The 13,767-nt window shown below is 39.8% G+C and overlaps 1 protein-coding gene and 1 long non-coding RNA gene across 2 annotated transcripts; both read left to right on the top strand.

Moving 5' to 3' along the window:
- The first annotated feature begins 65 nt into the window (after nt 1-65).
- LOC310922919 (uncharacterized protein C9orf85 homolog) lies at nt 66-13,440 on the top strand. The gene is made up of 4 exons (XM_083883892.1): nt 66-290; nt 10,150-10,256; nt 12,061-12,174; nt 12,971-13,440. The coding sequence occupies exons 1-4, from the start codon at nt 189-191 to the stop codon at nt 13,146-13,148; spliced, it is 501 nt and encodes a 166-aa protein (XP_083740018.1). The 5' UTR covers nt 66-188; the 3' UTR covers nt 13,149-13,440.
- Nucleotides 3,992-6,684, top strand: LOC310922920. The gene is made up of 2 exons (XR_014592516.1): nt 3,992-4,149; nt 6,599-6,684. It is a non-coding gene; the product is annotated as an uncharacterized lncRNA (long non-coding RNA).
- Nucleotides 13,441-13,767: the final 327 nt, after the last annotated feature.

The following is a 13,767-nucleotide window of genomic DNA, read 5'->3' as shown; positions in this document are numbered from 1 at the left end:
GGCGCCGTCAGCGCCGGTCCCGGCCGGAGAAGGCGCGGCCCCGGCAGCGCTGGGCCCGCCCCGCGCAGCCTCGCCCGCAGACTGACGGCACCGGGGCGGGGCGGCGCGGCCGCGGCGCCAATGGCGGAGCAGCGGCGGGGGCGGCCCCGGCCGTGGCGGGAGCGGTTCCGGGGCACGGCCCGGCCGGGATGAGCTCCGAGCGGGGGAACGTGTCCCGCACGCGGCCCCAGCGCCACCAGAACGCGCGCGCCTTCCAGAACGACCGGCACGACAGCAGCGCCCGGCTCAAGGTAGGCGGGGCGGGCCCGGCCCGGGGGGAGCGGGGCTGGCCCGGCGTCAGGAGCCGCCCCTCTGCGGGCCACGCGGGGCCTGGGCCCGGGCCGTGGGAAGGGATTGTGGCCGAAAGCGTGGGCAGGCCCCCTGCGGCTTCTGGAGCCGTGCCCTGGCCTGTGGGGTCTGGTGCCCGGTCCTGAAAGGCTGCGGGATGGCAGACGGGTCACGCAGTGGGTGCCGGGGCACCGCTTTAGCCATGGAGACCCCCCCGGCGCGGCCCGGCCCGGCCCGCACCGGCACAGCGCTGTGAGAGAGGCCTTAACGAGACATTTCATTGTCACTGTACGCACACGTGTAGTGTGAAACTTGAATCATACTTACGACCTAAAAGAGCCTAGTTAAGCCAAAGAATGATTAAGACTGAAATGAGGTGCTTGAATTTGTGCAGTGTGTGGAGTAATTAAATGTTCCGTGGCGCGTTATCCATGTGGCTTCTTGAAAGGTGTTTGGTCTTCTCAAGGTTTATGAGTGTGTGGTCATAACTCAGAAATCTTGGTGTTTTGACGGCTTAGTTTGAACGACTTTGTCCCATCACGCATAAATACCCAGCTTCAATCTGCATACTTTTCTTTAATTGTGCTTTCTTTAAAAAAAATACATTGTACGTTTCTCTCTCTAAAAAAAAAAGTGTCTCTTCTGATTAGTTAGTTAGAAAGGTGTCTTCAGCTAGTCTATCAGCACTTTTGCTGCAAAAGTTATCATCTTCACTCTCTTGTTTCAGAAGACTTTCGTCATTTTTGATTCTAAGAGGGCAAAGGGTCTACAACATATTCTTGAAATATGCTCTGTGCTTTTAACTTTGGTTACATAATATACGGAATATTATATAATATATAATATACATAATATACGGAAGGGGCTGAAGAACACCCAGGGTGTCTGAGCAGTAACACCACCGAAGTTTCATCAAACCAAGAAGATGACTAAGACAAAACAGAGGATGAATAAACTAGGAGAGTCTACCTGGTTGAATTGCTGTCATATCAGTATCCCTTTAACTGAGCCTGCCTGGCTTGTCAAAAAGAGTTGGGAGGAGGGGAACGAAGTAGCAAGTTAAAGACTTGATGCCAAAGATGGAGCTCTGGGTTTTTTGTAAGTTTGTTTTGATTGGGTTTTGAGATTTTTTTTTTAGGACTGGTTCTGCAAGTTGAACAGGCTACTTTCCTGGGATTCTAAGCAGTATTATTTATTGTGTGAGTCACTGCATGACCTCTGATAGGAGAGTATTTTCTGTCTGGGTGCAAACATACACACAAAGAAATAATGTAGAGAGCTGGTCTGTCAAAAAAGTTTGCAAAGAGAAACTGAATTCTGGTATCAGTTTTGTAACTGAAATAATCACTTTAAAACCCACATGGCTGTTCTTCTGTTTTTCTTCCCTTTGAAAATAATTTATATCATATAGAACTGGCTACACAATATCATGCATTCAAATAAATGTATATATTTTTAATGTAGCCAAGATTTGCTGTGGACATCAAGTTGTCTCTTTTTTCTTTCCACTTCAAGCAAAGGATTTCTTTTCTCTCTATGCCTGCTGGTACACAGGAAGGGCTGAGAGTATGAAGTACCATCCTGAAGAATGTGCTTCCTATTCTGGAGTTAGAAAGCAGGATATATAGAAAATTTCCACTTTGGTAAGGGGAAAGGATGCAATACTTTTTCTTAGGCCGTACTGTCATGTACAAATTCAAGTCCTAAGGCATTGCCATGTTTTAGGAATTACATTCTCCAGTTTAGTGTTCCAACTGAAACACTCTAAACCATGCACCCCTCACTCACTCTCTCACCCTTCCCCTTACCTGTCTCCCTGCATAGCCTGGAGAATTGAAGGCACAAAAGGCAAAGATCACAGCTTCATATAAGGACAATTTACTGGAAACAGCAAATGAAATAAGAAAACAAACAGTAACAGCAATAGTGTAGAAGAGATGATTCACACACAAGCATTCACGGTTGTGAGACCTCTGGCAGTACCAGGTCACAACATGCTATGTGACCTGGAAGGGACCCCTCCTGCCGTTCCTAGAAAATGATGTGAAGTGATATAGAATAACCTTAGTGTCCTAGCTTAAAAAAATGAACCCTGGCTTGGCTAAAACCAGGGCAGGGATAACAGGGGTCATTATCATGATGACTAACCCCATTTCTTCTGTTTGTGAAATTTTAAGGAAGTTAGTCTAGCAAAGATTAAGTGATGATTAATGTCATAGTTTAGATATAAACTATACTGAATGATTGCACCTCTGTCATTGGTAGTCCAGGATGATCAGATGTGTCATGGATATTCAGTGTGTGATGAGAAAAAGAAAGAGATCACAATTTCTATCACAGTGACTGATACAGGAGTGAGGCTTACTCCTTTCTACCTCTCGTTACCTCAATAGATCAAAAGAATGCTTAAAGATCCTCAAAGAGAGTGGATCTCCTGTAAATCACTGTTAGACATACGGGAGGTTTTGTATTTGGCCTTTCTAGCATTGTACACTGTCCAATGCAATGCTGTCTTGAAAGGCTGCAAAATGCTCATCAGCTGAAAATTTCAATCCTGCTGCAATTGTGCGCTGCATTAACAATGTTGAATATTTACTACAATAGCTTCAGATTGTACACTGGGTGGAGCTGAGGGAGTTAATTATGGTATTATTGCTATTTCTCTCAGTGAAGGAGTATCTACGGAGGAAATTGATCTAACAGTATTTTGACTTCTCTCTGCTGGCAGTCATTATCCAGTTGGTTGGTCGTTTTATGAAATGTTTTGTGCTCTTTGTCCGACACTGACCGTGTCATTTTCTAAGCTTAAAGGCCATAGATCTGATTACCTGAGAACATGCTGGAAGATCCGTCTTTCCTCTGATGATCAATTCTTTACTACAGCGTTGCTCTGAGATAGGCTTGTTGAATGAAACATCCTTGCGACAAAGTACGCTGCCTCTCTACTGTATTTGAGAAACAGCCTACAACAGTGCTGAAAAAGTTTGCATCTTAGGATGACCTGAAGAAGGAATAGCCAGGACAGGGTAAGACACTGTCTTGTTAGCTCTTATATCTTGGTGTTTTATGGGTGTTTGCATTACATGGTGAATTCCTGAATAGCTCTTTGCAGCACCGAGATGAAGGATATACATTATGTTATATGAATATACATTTTATGTAAAGTATATTATGTAAGTCATCTTGAAAGCTGCAGTAGTTCTAGAAATGAAAGGAAATATAATTTAATGAGAACATTTAGAATTCCATTGTAATAAGATGGTAAACCATAATGTGATTCATATTTACACTCAAATGACTGATTTGCTTCTCCATTTTTTTCCTTTCATTAAGTATATCCAAGATGATAATCCACATTTCCCTAAATTTCAAAGGTTATTACCTCTGAACCTCAGCTTTACCACAGTGTTAATGTCAGTTACTTTTTGAGCTGGGTGCATGGATAAATCAGTTGTTTTAGTGGAAACACTGGTTGAGACTGTGGGAAAGCACTAGGAAGAGAACAGCTGAATATAGAGCTTAAATGCTGAGTCAGTAATCGTATTTTGAAGCACAGAGGGGAGATAGAGATAAACCAGTGACTGACTGGAAATGTTAGATAACCTTATTGCAGTTCTTTAGATAATGTTCTTGCTGCTATGTAGAGTAGCTTGGTAGGCTGAAGTCTACTCTATAGCCACTCCTGTTCCTCTGGGTTCAGAAGTACATTCTGTCTTGGGTTATAGCCTTTCATGTAGGGAGAATAGGAGCGAATATAGCATCTGCCCTGGACTCTAACCCGGCTCTGGAGATGGGGCAGAGAGTGAAAGAAAGAACGTGTGGGTAGGTGCAGGAGATGTGTCTGGTGTGTGTGTGTTTATGTGTCTTTGTGTATTTTCCATTCTTTCTTGGAGAGATAGTGAGAGTCCTTCCCGTGCTCTCTTAAATGCTACATCCATAGGTTGCTTAAATTTTGAAATACACTTGATGAGAAAATATCTGTAGAGAAAGGAGCTTCAAGTAATGCTGATACAATATGTGAGCAAGTGAAGCTCTGTGGGGGACAATTTCAGCCTGTGTAATGTGTTATGGAACCCTGAAATCTGGCATCAGTTTTGCATTTGTCTTTCTGCACTAACCTACTCTAGCTGATTTACAGTCATGCACTGGAGGTCCTGTGGAGTTTTGTTTTTCTGAGTTCAGTTGTTCAGTAATCCTGCGTTCATCCACGTACTGCATTCATCCTTGTGCTGCATTTGTCCTTGCTGACTGAAGCAGTGTCACCTGTGTTTCTGATAAGGAAGTTTATGGGTGGTGTTAACATTACACTCATTTTCATCAGAATAGACCACTGATATGTGCTCAGTAGCAGGAATCTGCTTTTAGTAGAGGAAATCAAAATACCCATAGGTTCACACATAATTAGAAGCTTACAAACAGATGGTGAAGCTTCTTTGAAGCCCTGTCATTACATCTTACCTGTGAGCTCTTTAATGCTAGTTTTACCTAGGGATTATTTTGTGTGCCAAGTTAGTAGGTGTAGGTGCATTCATTTGCTTTAATATATTCCGAACTGCGTTTGGCAGGTTGTTGGGTGATTTAATATTAGGTTACATGAGCAGAAGATGTTGGTTCATTGATGTACAACTGACTGTGCATATAGTGTGCACATGGAATATTTTGTGGCCTCATACCTTAAGACTGCTTAGGTATGTCTGTATTGCATAACTGTAATTTCCCTGGATAATGTATAGACATACTGTAAGCACTGGATGAGTTGCACTTATCCTTGGAGGAAAGTATGCTAAAGAAAAGAGAGAGCTATTGACTAAAACAGGGAAATGAGCATAAAGAAAACCCCAGAGAAACTTCTGAGACAGAAACATAATCTAACATGTTGGAGTGTTTTCACACCAAGAAATTAATTTCAAGCACTACCTCCTATTTGTGTGTGAGGGCCTGAGTACCTTCATAAAGGCTGGGTAGAAAAGTTGGAAAATAATAATGAAGTTTACAAGCCTTTTTCAAGGCTTTTTGTAGCTTGTTGGGGTTTTTTAATACCCTGAGGGAAAGCAAGCTATTAAATGGGCACAACGAAGAAAATATGAGCTTGTGAAAAAGTTTAAACAATATACAAAATATATTAAAAAGTAAATATTAATAGGAAAAGTAAGCATCAGAAGGGTTTATTTGATTTTACTGGTGACTTCCCCATTCTGACTGGGAACAGAGAAACAAGAAAAAATTGTCTTTTGGTTTATTATGAGAACTTCTCTTACATGTTTTTTTAGCAATTTCAAAAATTTGAAAAAACAGACTATTCAAATCTTTCATTAGGGACAGCTTTCTTTACCTCTTAAATTCTGCATTGCTTTTGAAAGTGGTGTGTTATGGGCTTTTTTGGTCAGAGGAGATGCTGAATCAAATGTAAAAAAAATCACAGTAAATTAGCAACTTGTTTTAGTAATGATAGCATTTGTATGTCATGCTTTTTTTTTTTTTTTTTTTAAGCAAAATCTAAAATACAAACACAAGATAAACTTTCCTTACATCAGCCCATCATTCTCTAGTGACTATTTAAACCAACTGCCTGGAAGGGTTGGGAAGTCTTAGTGTCTCTTGTGTTCAGATGTTCTGAGCCAATGATTAGTTACGATGTCCCATACTTGATTTATCAAATTTGAGCAAAGCATACAGGAAATTGCTGAAGAGGAGGAAGATGCTGCATGTGTGCCTTTTAGAAGGAGGAAATTAGAACTTCAAAGCTGTTGTCTTCCAGTTTGTGACCTTCTGAGCAGATGCAATGTGATTTCTTTACAATAGCTGTGTAAGATTTGTGGTCTTGCCGTGTTGAAAAGTCCAGGCAACTTTATGCCTGGATCTCAAGGATGCTTAAAGTGATTTTTGACATGCATAAATATGATGATAAAATCATATAATGGTTTGGATAGAACGGGACCTTACAGATCATCTAGTTCTAAACCCCATGTCATGAGCAGAGACACATTCCTCTAGACCAGGTTGCTCAGAGCTGGATCCAGCCTGGCCTCGAACACTGCCAAGGGTGGGGCATCCACAGCTTTGCTGGGGAACCTGTTCCTGTGCCTCACCACTCTCACAGTAGAGATTTTTTTCCTAAGATGTGATCTAAACCTACAGTCCTTCAGTTTGAGCCATTCCCCCGTGCCCTGTGGCTACATCCTCTTGTAAAAGCCCCTCTCCAGCTCTCTTGTAGCCCCCTTCTGGTACTGGGGGATGTTGTAAAGTTTCCCCAGAGCCTTCTCTTCTCCAGGCCGAACAGCCCCAGCCCTCAGGCTGCCTCCATAGAAGAGGTGCTCTAGTCCTGTGATCTACTGGCCCTCCTTTGGACTAGTTCTGGTAAGTCCATGTCTTTCTTGTGTTGGGAGTCCCAGAATGTTTATGGTGGTGTCTCACAAGAGCAATGTGAAGGGGCAGAATCCCCTCCCTTACCCTGCTGGCCAGATTTATGGGCTGCAAGCGCACTCTGCCAGCTCATGTTGAGCTTCTCATCCACCAAAACCCACAAAATCCTTTTCCTCAGAGGACTCTCTGTCCATTCTCCACCCACCTTGTATTTGAGCTTGGGATTGCCACAACCCAAGTGCAGGACCTTGCACTTGGCCTTGTTGAACTTCATGAGATTTATACAGGTTTACTTGTCAAACCTGTCCAGGTCCCTCTATAAGGCATTCCTTCCGTCCAGTGTTGATCACATCATACAGGTTGGTGCCATTGGCAGACTTGCTGAGGGTACACTCAATCCCACTGTCTAAATGCCTTTTCCATGTCCTATGTAACCAGGTCTTCCATATCCTGTATCCCTCCTGAAAGGACCAATATTTTCCTGAGTCTGTCTTTGATTGCTAAGGAGCAACCTTTTTTCCTTGCCCTTGATGTCCTTTGCCAGATTTATTTCTGCCTGTACTTCAGCTTTCCTGACCCTCTCCCTGGGCCTTTGGACAATTTCTGTGTATTCCTCTCAGACTGCTTTTCCCTCCTTACATGCTCTGTAAGTTACGTGTTTAAGTTTCTCCAGGAGCTCCTTGTCCATTGCTTTTCTTTCTTGATTTCCTCTTGCATTGCCCTTGAACCTGAAGAAGACAACTCTTCAGTATCATCCAGTGCTCTTGGGCTGCTCTTCCCTCCATGGTTCTATCCCATGGCACTCTACTAAGGAGATCCTTGAAGATGCCGAAGTCTGCTCTCTTGTAATCCAGGGTAGTGATCTCCTTCCCACACTCCTCACTGCCCCAGGAACCTTAAAATCCACCACTTCATGATCAATGCAGCCCAGGCTACCCTTGAGCTTCACATCTCACCACCTTATTGGTGAGAGCAAAGTTCAGCTCAGCACCTCTGCGTGTTGGCTCTTGTATCACTTAGAGAAGGCAGTTGCCATCAGTGTATGCTAGGAACCTCCTGGGTTGCCTGTGCCCTGCTGTACTGCCCCTTCATCTTTAGCATTTTCAGCTTTTGGGATGGTCAGTGTTTCAGTTTAATTGGAAAAAGAAAAAGAAGAAAAATGGAATGCATCACTGTGCGACTGTTGTGTATTCTGGAGCCAGGTGCTAAGAGTATGGGGGTAAGGAAGAGCTTTATAAAACTCCCTGAATAATATCTATGCATATTTCCTCGTTCCATAGCAAATATTTAGCGGAATTTGTAATAGGTCTGATGCCTGTTTGATGAACTTTGGATTTGCTTCAGAGGAGAGGTTTCTGAAGTAGTTTTTGTTTAATTCTTCAGGGTGTGCAGTCCTGAGCACAGGCTCTTGCATTCCAGGTACCTAAGGCTTTGCTGAGCCTGCCCCTGCCTCACTCCGTGGCATGGCTCCTGACCCCAGTGCCAGCCTGTCAGGATGCGTTAAGAGAAACAAGGTCGTTTTCATCCAGGAAGCTAACTCTTCCTTGGAAAGACAACCATCTACCTTCAGCTTAAGCTACTGACTGCAGTCTTCTGTCGTTCACTGGGCTCCACCTTAGCAAAACTAAAAATAGCTGGTAACAATAAAGGTATCCCTACCTGGAAAAACAAATTACAGTGTTTGTATCTTACTGCCCTCCTGCATTACCCATCGATGCAAGTCAGGGGAGCGCTGGGAAGTTCAGGCTAATTTGCAGGTTGTTGGAAGCTTATGTGGGCTATAGTGCTTGGAGCCTTACTTTGTGCTGGTCAATCCTTGTATTTGAACTGCGTAAATTTTGAAAGACTGAACACAGGCACTGCTCACAGCAGCTTGAATTGCAAGATGTTAAATTCTGAGACACTGAATTGCCTTTAACAGGTATCTGCTGGGAACTTAGCGATGATTTCCTTCTATCAGAAATTTTGCACATTAAGCGATTGTATTTTTTGGAAAATACATTGGTAATGCATCAGAACCACAGCTTTCTGTATTCAATATCCAAGCAGTGTGCAAAACCTTGTTTGGTTGGCTTCTTTATATGCTAAGTCTGTATTTGATCATTAAGAAAATAATTTTATTTTAACTGAAACAGCCAGAAAATACCACACTTTCAGTATCCATACCATAGGAAAGCTCGTACTGGATGTATAAGTTTAATAAAAAGAAGACGATGGAGCATAAGTCCCAGAGTATAGTTTCACTTGTGAGTAGCATCTCCTCTGCCATATACATTTTTTGGAATAGAATAAGATCCGGTATTTTTAAAGCTTGGCTTATTTTTTTGGTCTTATGTATTGAAGTAGAGCTTTGTGGAGTAGTAAGAAACTATTGTGGGTCACAAAGGCAGGAAATTACTTCAGAAGATGCTGTATTCACAGAATAACTCTTTTTTTTCAGTTTATTTGTGAAAGAATAACATAAATTGTACTCCAGATTAGTACAGAATCACTCATTTTAGGTGTGCTGAGAAGTAAACTATGTGGTTTAAACCATTTTATTGATGCAATGTTAATATGGTAGCCATTTTTAAACAATCTTAAAAAATACATTTTTTATTATATGCATTTTTTAACCATGAAATTTCTATTTTTAAATTTCTGAATGAGTATGAACACCCACGGAATAGACGACGTTATTGCTGGCATTCTTAAATAGAGAAGAAATAAAATTAGATTGAGCATACAAGGACATAGCTTGCAATTTAAGGTAACAGTGTAGTTTGGTACTGTTTTCCATCTCAGAATAGCTTCTCTTGTGCAAATACTACTGGCCAGTTGACATTTTATATTTCTGAGAAAGCTAAACACACAAAATGTTGTAGGAGATATTAAGGTAAATTTTTCATTGTTTCGAAAATATACGATGGCTTAATTTGCTGTTTTAAAGATTTATCTTAAGTGCAGAGAGCAAAAATGATTAGAGAGAGATTGAATAATTTGACTGCAAATAGTGTGTTATCTGAGGAAAAATCTGAGGCTGTTTAAACTATGTAGTATAGTGATAGCAATAGTAAGTTAAATGCTAAGTGTTGTAAGTTGTCTTCTTTGGACAAAAACTGTGTATTTCAGGGCTTATTTCTTCTTAAATCCATTTCCTGAAATTTCTAGAGATGAAAAAAACAAAAAACCTACAGTAATCAATTATCAACAATATAACAACAAAAAGAAGTACAATTTTTAAGAAAATTAAAATAATAATCTTCATCATCTAGTCTTTAACCTCAAGGTACTCTTTCCATTGAAGAAAATTTCCAGACAAAAGTATATGAAAGGCTTAATGTTAATATCAAAAAACCATATTTATAGTACTGTATCAATCATATGATGGGCAAAAGTGCTTTCTAAGCAAGATTTTACTCTTTACAGCAGGAAGTCATTAATGTTTGGTTTTGGTTTGTTTTTTTTTTACTTATTCAGAAAATCAATGCTAAGCTTCATGATGGACTGTGTCAGCATTGCAAAGGTATCTTGGAGTGGCGAGTAAAATTCAGAAAGTACAAACTACTGACAAAACCTAAAAAATGGTGAGTGAAGATAGGTTTTGTTAATTGTTGATTATGTAGTTTGTGAGCTTTTGGAAAATACTCTGGCTTTGGAAACTCACAATAAGAAGCTGCTATTGTGCTACATATTTCAAATGTGGAGTCTGCAATGACAGCCTATAGGCAATGTTAATTTTCTAATTCATTAATCTTTTATCTTAAACTTTTGAAAAGAAGACAGAGGAAAACCAACTGCTTCCCTCTTTGCTGTTAAAATCAGTTGAACTGTGGACCTGTAAGTTTCCAAGACCATCAGTGAACAAAAAGTTCACAGGACCATCTCCTGAACAAAAAGACAAACCTGAACCTGTTGTAAAACAATTTTATAAGGTCTTGTTTCACATTTGTAGATGATCTGCACATCTCTTGAGTTCTGCACTTTGCTAATGTTTGCAATACACACATTACATTACCTCTTAGTATGTTTTCTCCTTTTCTTTGAGAAACTATAATCCTATGTAGTAAATGTTGGCACTGTTTGCATGGAGTTCTTTATTACTTGATTTTGTATAACTGTATAACAAAGATAGTAAATATTTTAAACTATTATATACATATAAATTATTTTAGTTTTCTGAAGGAAAGGCTCTCTGCTTGCTTCTTATTTGCTCAGTTGCAGAGGTCCTTACCTCCTATGGTAGCAGACACAGCCAGTGTTTCAGTAATGGAGCACTAAACTCAAGAGAAACCACTGGGCTGTGGTGCACAATACAGGCAGGCTTGTCACAGTAGCTTGTATTTTGGTATTAGTAATCTGTTTCATCCTTTTGTGTAAAAAATAAATTATTAGGTAGAAGGCTTGCTGAATAAAAAATAAGCATTCTGTGTTCTGTGCACCACAGATTAAGTTGTGCTTTTTTAACTCTCCTTCAAATAACTGTGTGCATCCTGGGGTTTTTTTGCCAAAGGGAAGAAAGCAGGCAAAAACCCCATGTAAATCAGGAAGCATTGGATGTAGAAAAAGTGGCATTGTAGAACAGCAGCTTATAACAGAATATGCTAATTAAAAAAAATACATAAATTTGCCTTGCATTGGTTGGTATGACATGTCTGGGAAGAACTTTTGAGGGTGTGAGAACCAAAAAAATTACTTTAAACACAGCAGCATTATATATTGTTCTGGGTTATGTTCTCCAGATTTGCAAGGTTTCGGAAATGTCATCTGAATGTTGAACCACAGAATTTTGGAAACTGCTTCCCTGTTGCTAAGTCTACAGAATTTTATGATATTTTGAAAAAAAAAATAGCCCAAGCCCTCTACCTTAATAGGTTGGTTTTATTGAGAATACTGTTCCATGAAGGCTTGTGTTCACAAAAAACAAAGTCTAGCACTGACTCGGTTTATGCTCTGAAAAGTTCAAGAATAAGTCATTGTAGTGTTTGAACTAAAAGCTTTTTATTTGTGAAGTCTATGTACTTTTTTGTGCCATATGCTATTTTTATCATTAAGCCAGAAGTGAAGCAACTTTTAAAATAAAAACTACCTAGTGAAATGAATTGAAATGTTTATTTTGCCAACTTAAATATAAAATTCTTGATTTAATGTTTCTTTTTCAATACTTGTTTAAGTAATTCTTCCTGAGAAAAGTTAAGGGAGAGGAGTGAATGCAATGATTTTGATAGCACTACTTGATGAAACAGCAACTATTTCATTTTAAACTGGCTTAAAATGTGTTGTTTCACTTTTGTGGAGTGTTTGTTCCTCTTTTGTAAATTGTATTTGAACACAGAATATTTAGTAAGTATTGACAGTATTTTTTTAGTCATGTTGTCTTTCTCTTCACAGTGTGAAGTGCCTCCAGAAGACTGTAAAAGATCCTTACCATGTTATTTGTCGACCATGTGCTGGAAAACTAGAAATTTGTGCTAAGTGTGGGAAACAAGAAGAAGTAGTAATTCCGTAAGTACTTCATAGGGTGCATAATTTCAGTCCTGAACTGATAATTCCCCTTGTAATAAGCCTTGTTTGGAAACTGCCAGGAAGCTGTTGTATGTTATGCCATATTTTCAATAATCCAAACATTAGTCAGTGGCAGTCATTTTCTTCACTTTCTTATGATGAAAATAGGGGTGAAATGCTTATTGATGTTAGTGGAGCTGAGCCAAAAAATGTCCCACCTGGATAAGACATTTTAACACCAACAGGTAAATTGTATATCTTGAGAACAAAGCACTTCAAAACAGTTGTCAGTGTAGAGTATCATAAAATATGCACAAGCCACTTTGCTGTTTGTGTTTTATTTGCCACTTGATGATTCAGTTACTAGTGAACAGAAGAGCTAAACAAGGACTGATATTGAGCACAGTTACCACAGTATATTTAGCAGGCTTTGGGCTTTTTTTTACTAGCGTTCTCTCTTTATTGAGCATGATACGTAAAACATTAATTCACTAATTTATGACAACAGTCCAGCAGTTGCTTACTTGGTCAAGCTGTTCAAATATTTATTTTTCTTTCTTTCCAGTCTGGTCTGTACTCAGTAGTCTTTTATGCATACTTACTGTGTTTTATATCCTTCCTATTTAGTGTGAAGTAACTTTAGGGACTTTTATTCCCCCTCTCCTCCATCTTCTCACCTCCTGCCATCTTCCATTTTATATTGGGATGGAATGCCAGGAGGATATTCTATCTTCCATTCCACTCTTGTTTCAATTCCAGAAGTGGGTGATGATAACATCCCTTTTGCTTTCTACAGGATTGATAAAGGACAACACGCAACTGAGAGTGAGACTCCAAAAAATGGCCAAGAGAGCTGTAAATCAAAGGATGAGCTGGATTTTGATACGAATTTAAGTAGTGCAGACAGTGGTGAAGATTCTGATATCCTTGAAGAACAATTTAAAAGTATAAATTTTGAAACTGCAGAGATATAAAAGGTTGTGTTTACACAAGAGGTTATATGCAATCAAATGGGGAAAACCAATGCTTGTCTTAAACTGCCTCAAGTCCTGATTTGACATCTAAGGTCCTTGTATGAAAATGCTGGCATTGTGTATGATGTTGCATGTGGGGATTTGTATTAATACACGTTTCTGTGTATTAGGAACAAACTTGCTTTGAAAATACTCAGAAATTCTATCTGTAAGTATAGTTATTTATTTCATATATGTAACAACTTCCTATTTTTATGGAATAAAGCCTCTTTGTGTAATTGTTCGAAATTCAGTATTATGTAGCTGTTGGAAGTATTATTGCTGCCTGGAAGTCTATATGGAAGTCTAGGATAAACACATATAGGAAGAGCTAAAGCAGCGGTAATGGTTTTCTGAAGGAAGAACTTGCAACGTTCTGTCACTAATGGGGTCCTACCCTTGTGCATGGGGGGGTTTTGTTGTTTTGGGGTTTTTTTCCACAAAAACAAGTGTGTAAATACCATCAGCAATACAGTTCTTGAACAGTTAATGTTTGTTTACCATGTGTACATTACAGATTTGTGACCTTGTTGCTAACAATGCTTTGTAAAGAAAAAACTTGCAGACTTTAGAATTTCTC

This window comes from Zosterops lateralis (assembly GCF_965231275.1).
Source record: "Zosterops lateralis genome assembly, chromosome: Z".
NCBI classification, from domain to species: domain Eukaryota; kingdom Metazoa; phylum Chordata; class Aves; order Passeriformes; family Zosteropidae; genus Zosterops; species Zosterops lateralis.
The sequence above is the reverse complement of the archived record's forward strand: the minus strand, read 5'-3'. Positions and strand labels throughout refer to the sequence as shown.